The sequence below is a fragment of the Nicotiana tabacum genome, chromosome 15, assembly GCF_000715075.1.
Source record: "Nicotiana tabacum cultivar K326 chromosome 15, ASM71507v2, whole genome shotgun sequence".
In the NCBI taxonomy this organism is placed as follows: Eukaryota; Viridiplantae; Streptophyta; class Magnoliopsida; order Solanales; family Solanaceae; genus Nicotiana; species Nicotiana tabacum.
In genome coordinates this window covers 82,411,128-82,427,702 of record NC_134094.1, presented here as the reverse complement: position 1 = coordinate 82,427,702, position 16,575 = coordinate 82,411,128, and the positions used below count along the sequence as shown (strand labels likewise).

The 16,575-nt window shown below is 36.3% G+C and overlaps 1 protein-coding gene across 1 annotated transcript; it reads left to right on the top strand.

The window, feature by feature from the left end:
• The first annotated feature begins 2,885 nt into the window (after nt 1–2,885).
• Nucleotides 2,886–8,294, top strand: LOC107762969 (uncharacterized). The gene is made up of 4 exons (XM_016581372.2): nt 2,886–3,089; nt 3,882–4,181; nt 5,949–6,017; nt 7,419–8,294. The coding sequence occupies exons 2-4, from the start codon at nt 3,942–3,944 to the stop codon at nt 8,037–8,039; spliced, it is 930 nt and encodes a 309-aa protein (XP_016436858.2). The 5' UTR covers nt 2,886–3,089; nt 3,882–3,941; the 3' UTR covers nt 8,040–8,294.
• Nucleotides 8,295–16,575: the final 8,281 nt, after the last annotated feature.

The following is a 16,575-nucleotide window of genomic DNA, read 5'->3' as shown; positions in this document are numbered from 1 at the left end:
TGGAGTAATTCATCACAAATATAATTAAAAGATAGAAAAACATAAATTCGATCCAAACTCGGGTCTTGAGTGAGGAAGGAATGATGAAATCCTTGTGCATTTGCTCCTCCCGCTCTTCCTTGGCCTCATTTGGTCTAATCTGTCAAAAGTCCTGGAAACTAACATTTTTCATGTATTTATACCAAGTAGGGTCGGGCTCAGACGAAATCACCTTTTCCTAACCGAAATAGGAAAATTACTCTGTAAAAATTACACAGGAATGCCGCATAGGGCGACGCGCCATGCGGGGTAGTAGTGGAGAAATCCAGAGAATTGATTTCTGACAGACAGCAGGAAAATGGGCAGCCGCGGTGCCCCACGCACCGTGGCAGTGGAGTTTTTCCCCGACCCCCGAACACGATCCCGGCTTAATTCCTTGGGCTTTTACTCAGATTTTAAAGCTCCAAATCACTCAAATTTATTCCATAACATTTACATAGCTCGAAATCACTCATACAAGGCATAAAACACATAATAAGTACAAAACACCATCAATTAAAGCTCAAACATGAGTAAAGTACAGTGAATTAGAGTGCAATAAGCCAATAAATACGAGATTATAGCCTACCATTATCTTTCCCCCAGCATATAATCAATAAGCCTCGCTGGTGTTATGGGCTATATCCCCCAGCATTATCAATGTAAGCATTATGAGGCATAACACATGTGGCAACATCATATGAACTCAAGAGATCATGAAGGGAACCATAAACTGAATCACAAACGTAATCCGACGCTCGTCGTCCATAAATTGGACGGAGGAGACTATGCCCATTTTAGGGAGAAACTGAGTATGTACATGAGATACTAAGATTGATTAACTCATTAGGATCCCTCTATAATCAATTTATAACCAAGGAATTCAAGATTTGTCCAACTCTTCGAATTTTCAAAAATTTCGGCAGAGTTTTCCCTAAAACTGGAGGATCCCCAAAAATAACAGCAAGTACCACAATATACACGGGAATGGATACCCGGACAATATGATAACATCAAACTAAAGGAGATCCAGTTATCCGTAATAGTGTCAAACGTTCGACAAAACGGAATTATGAACGTAATGTCGGCTCATAGTGGCTAACTTGTGACATGAAAGTCTAAATATGATTTAGGAATAATCTAAGCATCAACACATGGAAATTAAGCTTATATAATCTTAGATGAAGTTATTAGGATCATATGGGGTTAGGTATACATAAAACATCAAAGGAACGGAACATACGAAAGTCCAGAAGGCATAGGCCAAATGGTAATTTGCCCTTTTATTTTTGTTGTATTTTGAAGTTCCAACCTAAACTATTTCCTTCCATAATTCACATATGGAATTGAATAATATACAAGGATACAATATATGTTGATATTTTCCTTGAACAACCTTTAAAATATCAAGAAGAAAGGCTAGAACATAGCTAAACCAAATCATGCCGAAAACGAAACAAAAACCCTACATACCTCTTGTGTTCTTGCTTCTAAACCTTGTTCCATTTGATCCACACCCTTACTTATGCTTGTATAACTAAAATATAGAGGTGACAATCTTCCTTAGCCACGAAGCTCTTTCCAAAACACGATTTATAAGGAGAAAGGAGGATGGCAAAGTCTTACCTATGTCGTATGGATCGCATTAATGTGTCCGCATCTTGATTTTGAGTTGCGGATGATGGAATCGCTTCAAAACCCTAAGGATATATTTAGGATGTCTAGAGAGACTTTTTAGGTCTCATTTGGGTCGAAATGAGCCTTAGAGACGAAGGCTACAAGTTTATAAATCAAGATAATCCTCAACCAACCTTGTAGGTCCCAAAGGGAGCTGCTTGCGCAGTCTCACGAAAATACGAATATCTCTCCACTCCGACGTCGTAACGACAAACGATTTAATGCGTCAGAAACTAGACTCGTAGATATTCAACTTGGTGGGTGGATCACCCTGTAATTCCGATTACATTGAAAGAAAAGCTCAATAATATTAGACCTAAAGTTTAAGTAAAATTATGAACGTAACTTGCGACAACTTTTGTCGACTTTTGTTTCCTAATTCGTTTGACTTCAAAACTTAACACACGACTATAATACGACTACAATACCTCATAATATCATCTCCTTATTATGTTAATCACCCTAGTATCACTATAAAAGTATGGGTTATAACATTCCCAACTTGCCGTTTCAACGAAACTTATTTTCTTCAATTCGTTTAGCTTCTAAACCTTCCAACCCTCTTGGTACTTGCAGTCCATGATCTTAAATATTTATAACCTCCAAGGTAATATAATTATCTTACTTTATGTACTTTCAAAGGTGATCTAATTTTCGAGCATACATCAAACTTACGATGTACTTTTACGTACGAAAACATGAGTTACAAGGTGATCCCTCAAGAATACACATAGGTCCTCTGCATAATAAGATTCTCATTGAAAGTTAATGTTTGACATGCTTCATAAAAAGAGTATCAAAAGTAATTTTCTGTATGCATTAGAAATGTGAAGCCAAATCATTGATTAGTTTTTATTAAATTAATAAATGGGAATTTTTGAAATGGTTCATATAACTAATTGTACTCATAGTATATTAGTATAACGTTAATTTTACCTATGCTCAAAGAACAGTGATTATACTATCAAAGTTGATTTTCTTTTTCTGGTAAAAGCCGATTTATTACTTTCCCTGTTTCTGCAATTTATTTTTCTAACAATTACTTTCTCAGAAAAAAAGAGAGGAGCTTTTTAGCCTTAGACATTGTACTAAGCAAAATATCAGTGTTACTGCTAAACGATTACGTATATTATTGAATTTTTTTTGTTCTCATGCGTGTAAGTTATTATTATGATATAAATGCAATTAAACAGATTAATATGGTTGGACTCGAGTGCTTATCGAAGTTAAAGAGAAAAAGGGGAAAAAAATAAAGAAGAAGCGGAAAATCCCGTCAATTAATTTATTTATTATTACAGGAGAAAGAAAAAAGAAAATTTTCCACATCAACTGTCCCTAAGCTCTCTTCAGTCTTCTGGGTTTTCTCCATTTTCACTTGTTTGAGATTTCAACTGGTAATTCTTGTTATTTTGTGTTTGTTTTGCTGCAGTATTTTTGTTTCAATTGTTCTTTCCCCATCTTTTGTATGAATCTGATGTGTATTTATATTGATGGTCTGAAGCTTATTGGAATAAACACCCAATTACCTTTTACCATAATTTGATGTGTTTGTCTGTGTCAATTTTGGTTTATCAAGTTAAAGTTATGATATTTCTTACTAATACTACTGAATTCTACACAAAACAGCTTGTTCTTCCTTCCTACCTTCAGAAACATATTACAATTGAGGACCTTTAGGGTTTACAGTCTCTAGTTTTAGAAAAATTTGGAGTATAAACTTGTGGTCTGGTCTTATCCTTAAAGTGGGTTTTATAAGAATGATTACTATCCCCTAAATATGTGTTAGCTGAGGATTTGTGTCGGAGATGCTACAAATGATGCAACTTCTTGTTACTTTGTAAGTCTTTAGCTATAATGCGAGCTTGGGATTGAGGCATACTAATTGTTGTTGCTTAACTATAATGTGAATATACATATCACTCTGTGACCCTCACAAGCATTCTTAATCCGCCCGTATGCAGAGTTATGAGATAAAGAATGATTTATTGTGAAGCTATAAGATGGAAACAATTTATGCAACAAAAATAAAAGAACAATTTTGCAGGTATTGAATGAAAACAAAATGTCAAAACATGTTAGGCATATCCCCTCTTATGACACCACTATCTATAACTTTTCTAAAGTCAAGACGCTAGCCCACAAAAATGTTCTTTGATTGAATCTTTTGCATTTTTCCATTTCTGCAGCTAAGACAGAAGTCAGAACAAAAAGGAGCAATGCAAATCTAAATAAGAGCAGTTCATAACATGCAGACCTATCTCTTCTTGGCTCCCACTTCCATTGATAAAGGTGGTAGCTCAAACCAGAACTTATCTTTTGGACCATGGGCATGGCCTAACAAGCGCGTATGTATTTTTCAACATCGTACCCGGATTTCAGCATCTGCTATCGGTGGTGGCCTGCAGAACTACTATACCGTGCTTGGTGTGCCACACAATGCTTCTTCCGCTGATATAAAAAAGGCATATCGTCTTCTTGCTCTCAAGGTACTATCATGTCTTTTTAGGATACATTCTTTATGGGATATACGAGGATAAAAGAAGGTAGTTTAGGAGAAGGAAATTGTTAGAGACTGAGACAGAAAGTAGGATGTAAGTAAGTTACTTCCCAACTAATTATATAAACAATAGGAGGAAAAGAACAACATTCACCTCAACCAATTCTTGTCCCTCTTTTCCTTCTTCCAAGCAGTGGTTGCCATTGACAAACTTTCGTATGAGATGTTATTGTTGTTGCAACTGTTGCTTTGTCTTGCCAATCTGTCAAAATATCATTTCAAGTATGCGAATATTTGGTTCAGGGTAAAAGGCATGGATAACTATATTTCATGCCCGTGGTATGTATGGTTTGCCTTCTTGTCTCAAACTTCTGTTGACATAGACAGGGAAAGCCTTCTTGTATGGTTACAAGTTAATGCTGTTCTCAAGTACAATATTCTTATCTAAAAGCTTGGAACTTTTGCTGCCACCAAATTAAGTAGGCGTTTGGACATGAATTCCAATTGTTTTTTTCAAATTTGGAATTTCACTAAAATTTGAATTGAAGATGAAGTTGTGTTTATAATATTTGCAACATATTTGGATGTCTTTTTTTTAACATATTTTGCAACTAAACACTAGCAACCTTCCCATTTTCAAGTGAGATTGGAAAAATTGTAAGATTTTGATAACCAAACATTGTTTTCAAAAAAAAATTGAAAAAAAGGAAAATTTTCTTATGTCCAAACGGGCTCTAAATTTAAGGAGTTTTTTGGAAATTCATTAAAATTCCACAATTTCATCCCACTTATTAGGACCCCTACCCGGACTTTTGCAAAACCACAAATCCCTCCACCCCATTGCTTTTTCCGGCAACTGCTCATGCGTATTTCTTTCTCCAGCAAACTCCTCATCTTCATTTCAATGAATAAAATTCAAGAAGCAAGATTCATTCATCAAGCATTATCAAGGAATTTGCAAAAGCACATCAATACATCGTAGTTCTAGTTTTCACCATTTCCTGTGGAACGATAAACCTAGAGAATATCTTCTCTATACAGTCATATTTGGTGAAGCTTAAAAAAAGAAATCTTTTCTCAGAAACAGCAATTTCTTGCACTTAATAACAAGATCATTCTAACCCCACTGAAACTTGACCTTGATGCCATTATTCGTTACAATCTAAGCCTCTTCTTTGGTCTTGGCTCGTCTGTGAAAGAAAAGAAAAGGATGTTGCAGGCGAATAAAATTGGGAGGGAAAATTCGCTGGAAAAGTGGGAGGGAAAGTGAGGACCCAGATGTGGAATTTCTTGGTAGTTTTTGTGGAAAGACAATAAAGTCCTCAATTGTAAGAAATGAAGATGTGTTTGTAAGGGTATATTGGAGAATCAAAAGATGTTTACAATGCTAACCTACTATAACCATGTAGTAAGTTAGCAAAAAAAAATAATTTAAAAAAAAAAAAATATATATATATATATATATAGCATAAACCCAAAAGTCAAACCAATTACCCAATCAATCTATACGTCTCGGTCATAGAATTTAGTCAAAGTACCCAAGGCAAGCTGGCCAAATCTGGTACAGATCCCACACCAACACCCATGTCGTGTCGACACGGGTGCGGTAGGGCTTTTGAAGAGTCCGTGCAACATAGGTGTGAAGAAATCCAGTTTCCTTTCCTGCATTTGTGATCTAAAAAAAGCTTTGCATTAGATTATCAATGCTCTGTTACTGACTCTTATTCTATCAATTAATTGCACATCATAAATGCAGTATCATCCTGATGTTAGCAAGGATTCAGGAGCTGAAGAGGTTTTCAAGAAAATCCATCTTGCATATGATGTGAGTCAGCCCTTTGTGGTTTTTGGCATATCCATCTTTTATTTATAGAACTTAGAATTCATATCTTAAGCTTTTGTATATGCTAAGGCTGTCATTTAAACCTCTTGCTCGATTGGGGGAGGGGGAGAGAGAGAGGAGGTAGTTTTCGGACTTATCTTCTTACATAGCGTTCCCGTTTATACTTTTTTGTAATGCGCTCCCCCCCCCCCCCACACACACACACACACGTACACACTATTTCCAACCCTGCTCTCTCTTTTTCACACACACACACTATTTCCAGCACCAGTTGTACAACTTTTATTTCCTATGCTGATATGATTGACTCTGGGATGCAGCAGGAGATTGATATAGCAATTCTTGTTAAGGTAGTCTTGGTTCTCCTGACGCTAGGTAGTCCAAAGCATCCTAAGAAATTGCATTAAGTTATCTTTATCTAGTATATTGCAGACCAAATAATGGCTTCAGTTACTGGTTTATCATGCATGGAGCTATCACAGATCCACTGTTACTATTGAACTTTTTTCAGTCATTTTGAACTTGAAGGAGGAATACGTGTTTCTTGGTTCAGGATCTGGATATTAAGTTGGCCTCGAGTGTTGACTATTCTGTTAACTCTTTTTCCGAAAATGGACTGCAAGCAAATGCACCGCGTTATTGATGAATGTGTTTGTCGAGAAGCCACCTAGTGGAAGTGTCGCACATCTTTGAGTGGCTGCTCTCAGATTCAATTCAAGCCTTGGATTGTAATGAACAGGGGTTGCCCAATGCTTTTTACAGAAAGTGTAACTGAACATTGGAAGTTTGAAAGAGATCACTTTAGACCTGTGGCCTGTGGGTTATAGGGTGCTGTCATAGAGCACAACAGAATTCTGTTCAGAGAAAATGTCAAGGTGTGTGTAAGGATACCTTCAAGGAGGGAACAAGTGCAGTTAAGGCATTCTGTTTGGTTGATAAATGGCTGTTTGTATGAATGAGACTGTACAGAAAGGCTCATTTTGAAAAAAGAAAAATAAAAACAGAGGATAACGAGGTAGATTAAGAAAGTCTTATATGGAAGGTCAGAGCTGATGCTGAGCTTATATTACTGGTTAAAGGGCTGATAGGAAGAGAATTGAGATTTAAGAAAAGGAGGCCTTATAGTTTTTTGAACTGTTTTTGCTTCATATTATGGTCTTTTTGGTAGATTTCTTCCCTTTTCTTTTAGTTCCCTTTATTTGATTGGTCTTCCGGATTTTTTCGGTTTTCAATAGGTTCGCCTTTTGAGCTTTTGGACCTTTTGATGAAACTGTGCCAATGCATTACACCTTTTCTGATGCTAGTGATAAATTTTAGTTCATTACCAAAATCCCTTTTTGTTTAATTTTTAACATCACTGGGAAGTCTGTTTGGTTTTGGCAGGTATTATCCAATGAATCATCAAGAAGTCAGTATGATCAGGCTCTTCGACACCAGGATAATAGTGACAGGCCTTTAGGGGGAGATTGGGAATACGAATATGAATATGACGATGTCATAAGAACCTATAGGTGGGCTGATCTGAGACGAAAAATGCGAAGAGAGAGATATTGGGAAAGGTACCAATATCATACAAGGGAAAACTTCTCCTCGTATTATGATAAAGATGAGGAGTCTGAAGAAGAAACTCCGGATGAAGAAAGAGGTCCATTTACGGAAGTGCTCAGATCTGCATTTCTCTCTTTATTCCTAATGTACACTATAGGTATTCGTTTGTCTTTGACATTTAGTAGCCTCATGGCCTTGCTTGATCGAAAGTTGGACGCCGGATACAAGATTGGTTATCTACTTGCATGGATCTTGGGAGGCAGAGGTGGTATTTTACTTACATTATGCCTTTCGTTCGCAAGTTGGCTCTGTGGCAAAACCAGCAGTAGTGTAGTTGTATTGGTGGTAATAGCCATGTGGGTCGGATCCAATGTTGCAAGATATGCTCCACTCCCGCAAGGTGCCATTCTTACTCTGTTATACATGTCGATCAAACTACAAGTTGATCTTAGCTAATGCTTCTGCAATGAAGAGACCACTTTCTGAATATTCCACTCTTTCTGTAAATATGCTCCACTATAATTGTCAGTTATGTTTCTTATAGTGTAGTCAATAGTAGTGGCTGAAATAGTCTAGTATGAGACAGAAGTAGTTGGTTCTTGAATGTAAATGCATAATAACAAAATTTAATGGCTACAACTTGTTAATAGTCATCTTTAACCAGCAGAATTGAAAGCTACTGTAGCTATTCTTCAAATTGCATTTTCCTTTTCATGTCTCTTTTCCATAGTTTCAAAGGTTGTGCAAAAACCTAGGATTTTAATTTACATAAAGGGATAGTGAAGGTTAAAGAAGAACCCCCCCCCCCCCCCCAAAAAAAACAACCAAAACCCTTACCCTCCGTTTCTTTTCAATTTAACTAGTATATATACCCACGCTGTGCGAACATCATTTCAAGATAAAAAAGATTAGAGAGAATTTATAAAACTAGATGTATATTGCATACTAAATCTAGTGACCGCATTCAAAAGAATTAAATCAAAAATTAATAAATGAATTTCATCGTGTTGTCTCTATAAAATTGTTGCTAGAGAAGTAGAACAATTAACCTCAAAAAGTTGAATTTCTTCGTCCAGCAAAAAACCAGCCAACTCATTTGGCTTTGCTAGTATTTCCGGTGGCTTGCCACTTCTTTCATTGTTTTATCTATTATGATTTTAGTTGTGTTATATAATCCATTGCATGAATTTTCTCATTATAATTCAAAAGATATTTTCTCATCTCAAATTCAGATAAATCTTATTTCTATATTTTTATAATAAAATCTTTTAGTTTTCTTTGTGAGTAAGCTTATTTATCTATTGTATGACTTTTCTCATCATAACTGGAAATGCACTTTCTCATCTCAAATTTAAATAAGTCACATCCTTCTACATTTTTTTTTTCTCTTTGTTGTTTATTATTATTTGTCATTATTGCATTATTCATTTTTAGTATTTTTACATTTTAATGTGACGTTTTATTAGTTTACATTTGACGAAATATCCTTAATATAAAAATGTATAATACAGATTTTTCCTACTCTTGAAAATTTAATTTATTCACTTTAGTTTTATTGGTAAAAATATTCAGGTATTATTTAGATTTTTCAATAATATTTTTGAGTATTATTAAAATACTCTCACATTACTTTTATAATATAGATATTTTATTTAAGATCTTATTTTGCTGCTTGAATTTTTTTCAATTTTCAAAGCCATCAAAATTTTAATATCTTAAGTAAATTTATTTACGTTATTTTATATTTTAACTTACCTCAAAGTATAAATAGTCATAAGTTATCTCAATCTACTGTCTTTCTAAAAAATTTATTTTTCTTTATATTATAATATTTTAATTGATATGTCAACTCATGTTTCTAGATAATTTTTTTAATTAATATGTCACCTATAATTTTTATTTTCTATAATTTTTTATATCAAAAATCTTATTAGATTTGGTGCTAAAAGTTCTAAGTGACTTTTTCTCCATATTGTTTTAAAGTTTTTCTATAGAATTCTATCATATAATATTAATATTACTATTTAAAAGAGTATTATTGATCATAAATTAGATTTTAAAAATATGAATTAATAATATTTTATAAGATTTAAGCAAATAGAATCCAACAAATAGATTCTCCATTTAATAATATTTAAATACTCTCCTTTCATACAATATAGATTTTAACTCTGTAACCAATGACCTATAACCAAATAATTATATCTTAGGTTTGATATTTTTTACGGCAAACTCGTGCATGAATGGAGTTATATTACGTGTTGATAACTTCCCAATTTAAAATAGAATAGGTTTCAGAATAAGTAATTTTTAATATATAGAAATTACTATTTCCTTAAAAAAATTAAATATAAAAAATTATAATATAGATTTTTTCTACTCCTACTAATTTAATTTACTTACATTAAATTTATTGCTAAAAATTCAGGTATTATTTAAATAAATATTTTTGAGAATTATCATAATACTCTCACATTACCTCTATATTATAGATATTTTATTTAAGATCTTATTTTGCTGTTTAGAATTGTTTTTAAATTTTCAAAGTCCTCATATATTTAATATTTTAAGTAAATTCATTTACTTTATTTTATATTTTAACTTATCCCAATGTATAAAAATTATTACTTCCTTAAAGAAGATATAAATATTTAATTCTTTTCAAATTCAAATTAAAAAATAACTTAGAATGTTCAGATGACGATGTTATTTAATTTAGAAAATTATTTAGTTTCTTTTACCAAATACCACATTAGTTTTATGCTCCCACATTACTTTAGAACCATTTTTTGAACTACCACGTTAATATTATTTAATTTAGCAAATTATTTAATTTCGTTTACCAAATAACACATTAATTTTATGCTCCACCAACAGTTTGGAATTGAAACTCTCACGTTTTTATTATAACTCACATTTCGGAACTACCACTTTTATCCTAAAAATATACACTTGACATCTAATATTTGACTACACTTGGTATCTTAAAAGTGTTTTGCCTTTCCTATTCTATATAGAGATAAAAGATGGTAGTAACCGTCTAGGTTTTTTTATGAACCTTGGCTTGATATCTCATGGTTTACGTACTTCATTTAGGTGCAAAAAATTAGAGGAAAACCCCTTGTACATAAACTCTGATTTCCTTTCTCTCTTTTGGCGGGTTGGGCCGGCGGGAAACATTAGAGGAGCACAAAATCTATTTCCAAATCCAAAGGAAAAAGGAATCTTCATTGGATAATATGCTGCATTGTGGAATCCAATAGATTCTAAGAGAGGATTTTCATCTCAAGTTTCCCTTCCATGGCGTTGGAATCGAAATAATATGGTGCATGAAGAACAATGCAAAGTTTGATGGACGATAAACTAGAATATTAAAAAAAAATATACTAAATTAGACATAATAATTTATTATGATTTGGTCAATCGACCTACATATGATTCTATCACTAATATAAAAAGAGAATAAATTTTTTTAGAGAATAATTTCTCCCTAAACAAAATTTTTTTAATGACTGCATTGTGGAGGATGTCTAATAATTGTTGTGAGGGGGATCTTCAATTTATAGACGTGTAAAAAAATTTATTCAGAAAAAAATAAGGCATATGAAGGAGATTTATTCTTTTTAGGAGTCTTTTTTCTTTCTTTCAAAAAAAAAGAATCCTAATAGACCAGCAATTGAGGACAAAACCCTAACAATTAGAACTATCTTTTTCATCTCTGGCCACATTTGAAATATCTACACCGACAAATTTGCACTAAATTTCAAGGAGCACCATCTTCTCATTAATTCTTTTACCATAACTTTCTAAACATATTCCTTTCAATTTTGGTACTTTAGGATGGATCAGACGTTATATTACAAATGACAGTAAGTCATCCAAAACTTGTGCAACTATGGATTAATAACTTAAGAATCTAAGTTATATACAATAACAATGCAAAGAATTGTTGTGTTAGTGATGTAATTATTTGTTATTGCAAGTTACTACTCTATTTTTCAAGTTTTATATAAGATAGGAATATTACATCTCTTTAACCTAATTCTATAAAAAATCTAAACACGGTTAGTGCATAAAACTTAAATATGTATACGGTCAAAAACGTTTTCGACCTTCGTATGACTAGTCAAGATTGGAACATAATGGACCGAAGGTCATCTTCATAATATCAGGATGAGAATCTGAAGCCAGGTTACCGAGCTCAAATTTCTGGGACCGATCGAATGCCGATCTCGAACTCATTACCGAGCTCGAGTCCAAATGGAACTATGATGTGAGGTGGTGTTATCGAGCTTAAGAGCCAGAGACCGACCAATATCGAGCCAAAGTCAATACCGGGCCCCGAGTCAATATCGAGCTCTAAACCTGAAAATCGACTAATACCAAGTCCGATCAAGATCGAGCCAAGAGACAAGAGCCGTTACAGCCGTACTAAGGGAGAGAATCTCGAAGGGTATTAGGGAAAAGCTAATCTATCATGGGTTCCCCACTATTTATTTTTAATTATATCCAAAGTAAGAGCCCTCCACTATAAAAGGGATGCCTATTATTTCTGTAAGAGATCCCAACATTAAGGCATTCATACACTCTCATATTATTGATATTCACATAGAAAGATATACTAATATTCACATAGAGATTATCCCTTTTTGGGCTTAGTACATTGATTCATCTTGGTAGTTTATAAAATATCTTCCATTCAATTTGGTTTGTATTTCATTCTTTATACTGTCAATACACAATATATTTCTACTTACTTTCCGATTTGTGCCAAGTTATACCACGTATCCTTAGAACTACATATAAATTCAACTTTATCCGCTTTTTGGGTAAACAGTTTGGCGCCCACCGTGGGGCTAAGGATAACAGTGGTTATTTGGTACGAATCTTTACAAAACATACCATTTTACAATTGCTCTTGGAAGTATCTTTGATTTCAGGTTAAAAACAACGAATCCTCAATTAATGGCCCTACATATCGACAACGAAGCTGGCCTTCAGGATGAGAACAACAACTTAACCCCCAGGGGTGGGAGGCCACTCGTCGATCCCGTTGGAGCTCGGGTCGAAGAGCCAATAGACGTTAATTCACATGCGGCCATCGAGGCGAATCAACGTTTCGACCCTGAAAATAGCATTCATAGTGTAACTCGGTCTGCAGCTCGAAATACCCAAAACGCTGAGGAAAACTAATCAGCTTGCGTATGATTTTCGAGATGTTGCAAGCTCAACAAGTAGCAATAGCCCAGTTGCAGAGCCAAACCCAGGCACCGACCAGACTCGAGCCCAGTCCATCCCAAGAAGTCACCCACAAAACGGGACCAGCTATAGTAAAGTCAAATAAGCAAGAATCGGGGACTAATCCCGAAATTGTTAAGATGCTCGAAGAACTGACAAAACGAATAGAGTCAGGATAAAGGAGGATCGAGACAAACGACAAAAAAGTAGAAACGTATAACTCTAGGGTTGAGCAGATCCTGGGGGCACCACCGATATTGAAGGTCTTAGATTCCAAATAATTCGTACAAAAGCCTTTCCCCCCGAGCGCGGCTCCTAAACCGATCCCAAAGAAGTTTCGCATGTCTGAGATTCCTAAATATAATGGAACGATCGATCCCAACGAACATGTCACTTCTTACACATGAGCCATCAAAGGGAACGATCTAGAGGACGATGAGATCGAATCTGTATTATTGAAAAAATTTGGTGAAACCCTATCAAAGGGAGCAATGATATAGTATCATAATTTACCGTCTAACTCTATCGATTCTTTTGCTATGCTTACAGATTCTTTCGTAAAAGTACATGTTGGGGCCATAAAGGTCGAGACCAGGAAGTCGGACCTTTTCAAGGTAAGACAGAAGGACAACGAGATGCTAAGAGAGTTCGTATCTCTTTTCCAAACGAAATGAATGGATCTACCACGGGTCACTGATGATTGGGTTGTACAAGTTTTCACTCAAGGACTGAACAAGCGGAGCTCGATGGCTTCACGACAGTTGAAGCAGAATTTGATCGAGTACCCGGCTATTACTTGGGCCGATGTATATAATCGATATCAATCGAAGATCAAAGTTGAAGACGTCCAATTAGGTTCTGGGTCCGTTATTAAAAGGGATACCAACCGAGAACAAAGGTCGATCAGGGACCGATACCGGCCATATAATAGAAATCCTACAAGCTCGGTGTGATAAACGACAATTAACTACCAAGCAATTGGAACGTGTCACACCTAAAACGATACTACTTCTAAGGTACGATCCTCCCTTGTTCAATTATATTTCGAAACTAACCCTTGCAAGTGTTCCACCAAAGACAGGGATGGATTATTCAACTCGAAGCCTTTAGGCCAGAAAGCACGTGTTGCACTCTTTTTCCCTTAGACCGATCTTTGTCCCAAATGGGTTTTTCGGCAAGGTTTTTTAATGAGGCAACCATTGATCGTGCTAACTTGGAACAATTCAACAGTATCCGAGGCCTCCTTACAAATGAACCTCAAATACTGGGGGGTATTGTCATCGAATATATCAATGATGATTATCAAGTTCGGTGCAAAGGAAGTTACTTCATTACTTCATGTCAACAGGGTCTCGACAGAACAAATTGTAAGGGCCAAATGGTTAAACGAGCCATGCCCATGTAGTTGGCCCGAGCCTTGGCACAAAACATGAACACATGTATAAAGACTTATAAAGAAAAAATTCTTCTTTGCCGATATCTTATATCCCAGAAAAATTCCTCTATTTTGAGATCTATTATGCAAAGAAGCCTAAGGACTAATCTTATTTCGAGTTCGAGCAATCACTCACTCGACTACTAAGCATACGGGCTACATTACTTCGAGTTCGAGTAAACACTCACTCGACTACTCAGCCTACGGGCTACATTACTTCGAGTTCGAGCAATCACTCACTCGATTACTAAGCCTAAGGGCAAATCTTATTTCGAGTTCGAGCAAGCACTCACTCGACTATTAAGCCTAAGGGCTACTTTTACCTCGAGTTTGAGCAATCACTCACTCGACTATTAAGCCTAAGGGATACTCTTACTTCGAGTTCAAGCAAGCACCCACTCGACCATAAAAGCCTACGGGCTACATTACTTCGAGTTCGAGCAAACACTCACTTGACTATTAAGCCTAAGGGCTACTCTTACTTTTAGCTCGAGCAAGCACTCGCTCGACCATAAAGCCTACGGGCTACATTACTTCGAATTCGAGCAATCACTCGCTCGACTATTAAGCCTAAGGGCTACTCTTACTTCGAGTTTGAGCAAGCACTCACTCGACCATAAAAGCCTACGGGCTACATTACTTCGAGTTCGAGCAAACACTCACTCGACTATTAAGCCTAAGGGCTATTCTTACTTCGAGTTCGAGCAAGTACTCACTCGACCATAAAAGCCTACGGGCTACATTACTTCGAGTTTGAGCAAACACTCACTCGACTATTAATCCTAAGGGCTACTCTTACTTCGAGTTCGAGCAAGCTCTCACTCGACCATAAAGCCTACGGGCTACATCACTTCGAGTTCGAGCAAAACACTAACTCGACCATAAAGCCTACGAGCTAAATCACTTCGAGTTCGAGAAAAACTCTCACTCGACCATAAAGCCTACGGGCTACATCACTTCGAGTTCGAGCAAAACACTAACTCGACCATAAAGCCTACGAGCTAAATCACTTCGAGTTCGAGAAAAACTCTCACTCGACCATAAAGCCTACGGGCTATGTTACTTCGAGTTCGAGCAAACACTCACTCGACTATTAAGCCTACGGGCTACTCTTACTTCGAGTTCGAGCAAGCACTCACTCGACTATTAACCTAAGGGCTACTTTTACCTCGAGTTCGAGCAATCACTCACTCGACCATAAATCCTACTGGCTACATTACTTCGAGTTCGAGCAAACACTCACTCGACTATTAAGCCTACGGGCAATATTACTTCGAGCTCGAGCAAAAACTCACTTGACTATTAAGACTAAGGGCTACATCACTTTGAATTCGAGCAAACACTCACTCGACTATTAAACCTAAAGGCTACATCACTTCAGTTCACTCACTCGACTATTAAGCCTAAGGGCTACTCTTGCTTCAAGTTCGAGCAAACACACTCGACTATTAAGCCTAAGGGCTATTTTTAATTCAAGTTCGAGCAAATGCTCCCTTGGTTATAAAGACTACAAGGTCCGACTTCGATCAAATTGCCTAAAGCCTCGAACTTATGAAAACTTTCATGAGGCATGAATGAAACAAAATTTTTACAAGGCAGAAAATGAAACAACGACAAGTCGGGAAAGGAAAAGATCTTCATATATATGAGTATTTACAAGGTCCGATCAAGACCCTACACAAAAAGATCAAAAATAAAAAACCCTAAGGTTCCTGATCATCTCCGGGAGAAGTCTCTTCTCCATCAAGCTCCTCCCCACTCTCATACCCGTTCTTGCTCTCGTCATCATCATCATCATTGGAATCCAGGGCTCCTGCATCGGCTCAAGCTCTTTAGCCTTTTTTATCTCTTCGGTAAGATCGAAACCTCAAGCATGGATTTCCTCGAGGGTTTCCCTACGAGATTGGCATTTGGCGAGTTCAGCAACCCAATATGCTCGAGTTTGAGCGGTCCCAATTGCCTCTCTTGCTTGTACTTGAGCGGCTTCAGCATCGGCCCGATAGACGGCCACGAATGCATCTGCCTCGGCCTTTGCTTTTTCAGCTTCATATTTGGCCTTGGCAAGTTCGGAAGCCAACCGAGCCTCGAGCTCCTCTATTTTTCTTACTTGAACCGAGCTCCTCTCCTTCATGCCTTGAAGTTGACTTTTGGCCGATGATAATTGGGCTCGAGCAGCCTCTCTTCTCTGCAGCAAGGTTGTCTATACCTTCTTTTTACCCCAAGGTCTCCGCTTTTATTATATTGACCTCCTCATGGAGCTGCCCGATCATCTCGAGCTTCTGCTGCAACTGTGAGATCGAAATCTTAGCCTCCGATCCC

Excerpts from the sequence above, each read along its gene's own strand:
- LOC107762969 (XM_016581372.2), top strand. The coding sequence starts at position 3,942 with ATGCAGACCTATCTCTTCTTGGCTCCCACTTCCATTGATAAAGGTGGT. Across the intron at positions 4,182-5,948 it reads ATCGTCTTCTTGCTCTCAAG|TATCATCCTGATGTTAGCAA; the intron begins GTACTATCATGT and ends TCATAAATGCAG. Across the intron at positions 6,018-7,418 it reads AAATCCATCTTGCATATGAT|GTATTATCCAATGAATCATC; the intron begins GTGAGTCAGCCC and ends TGGTTTTGGCAG.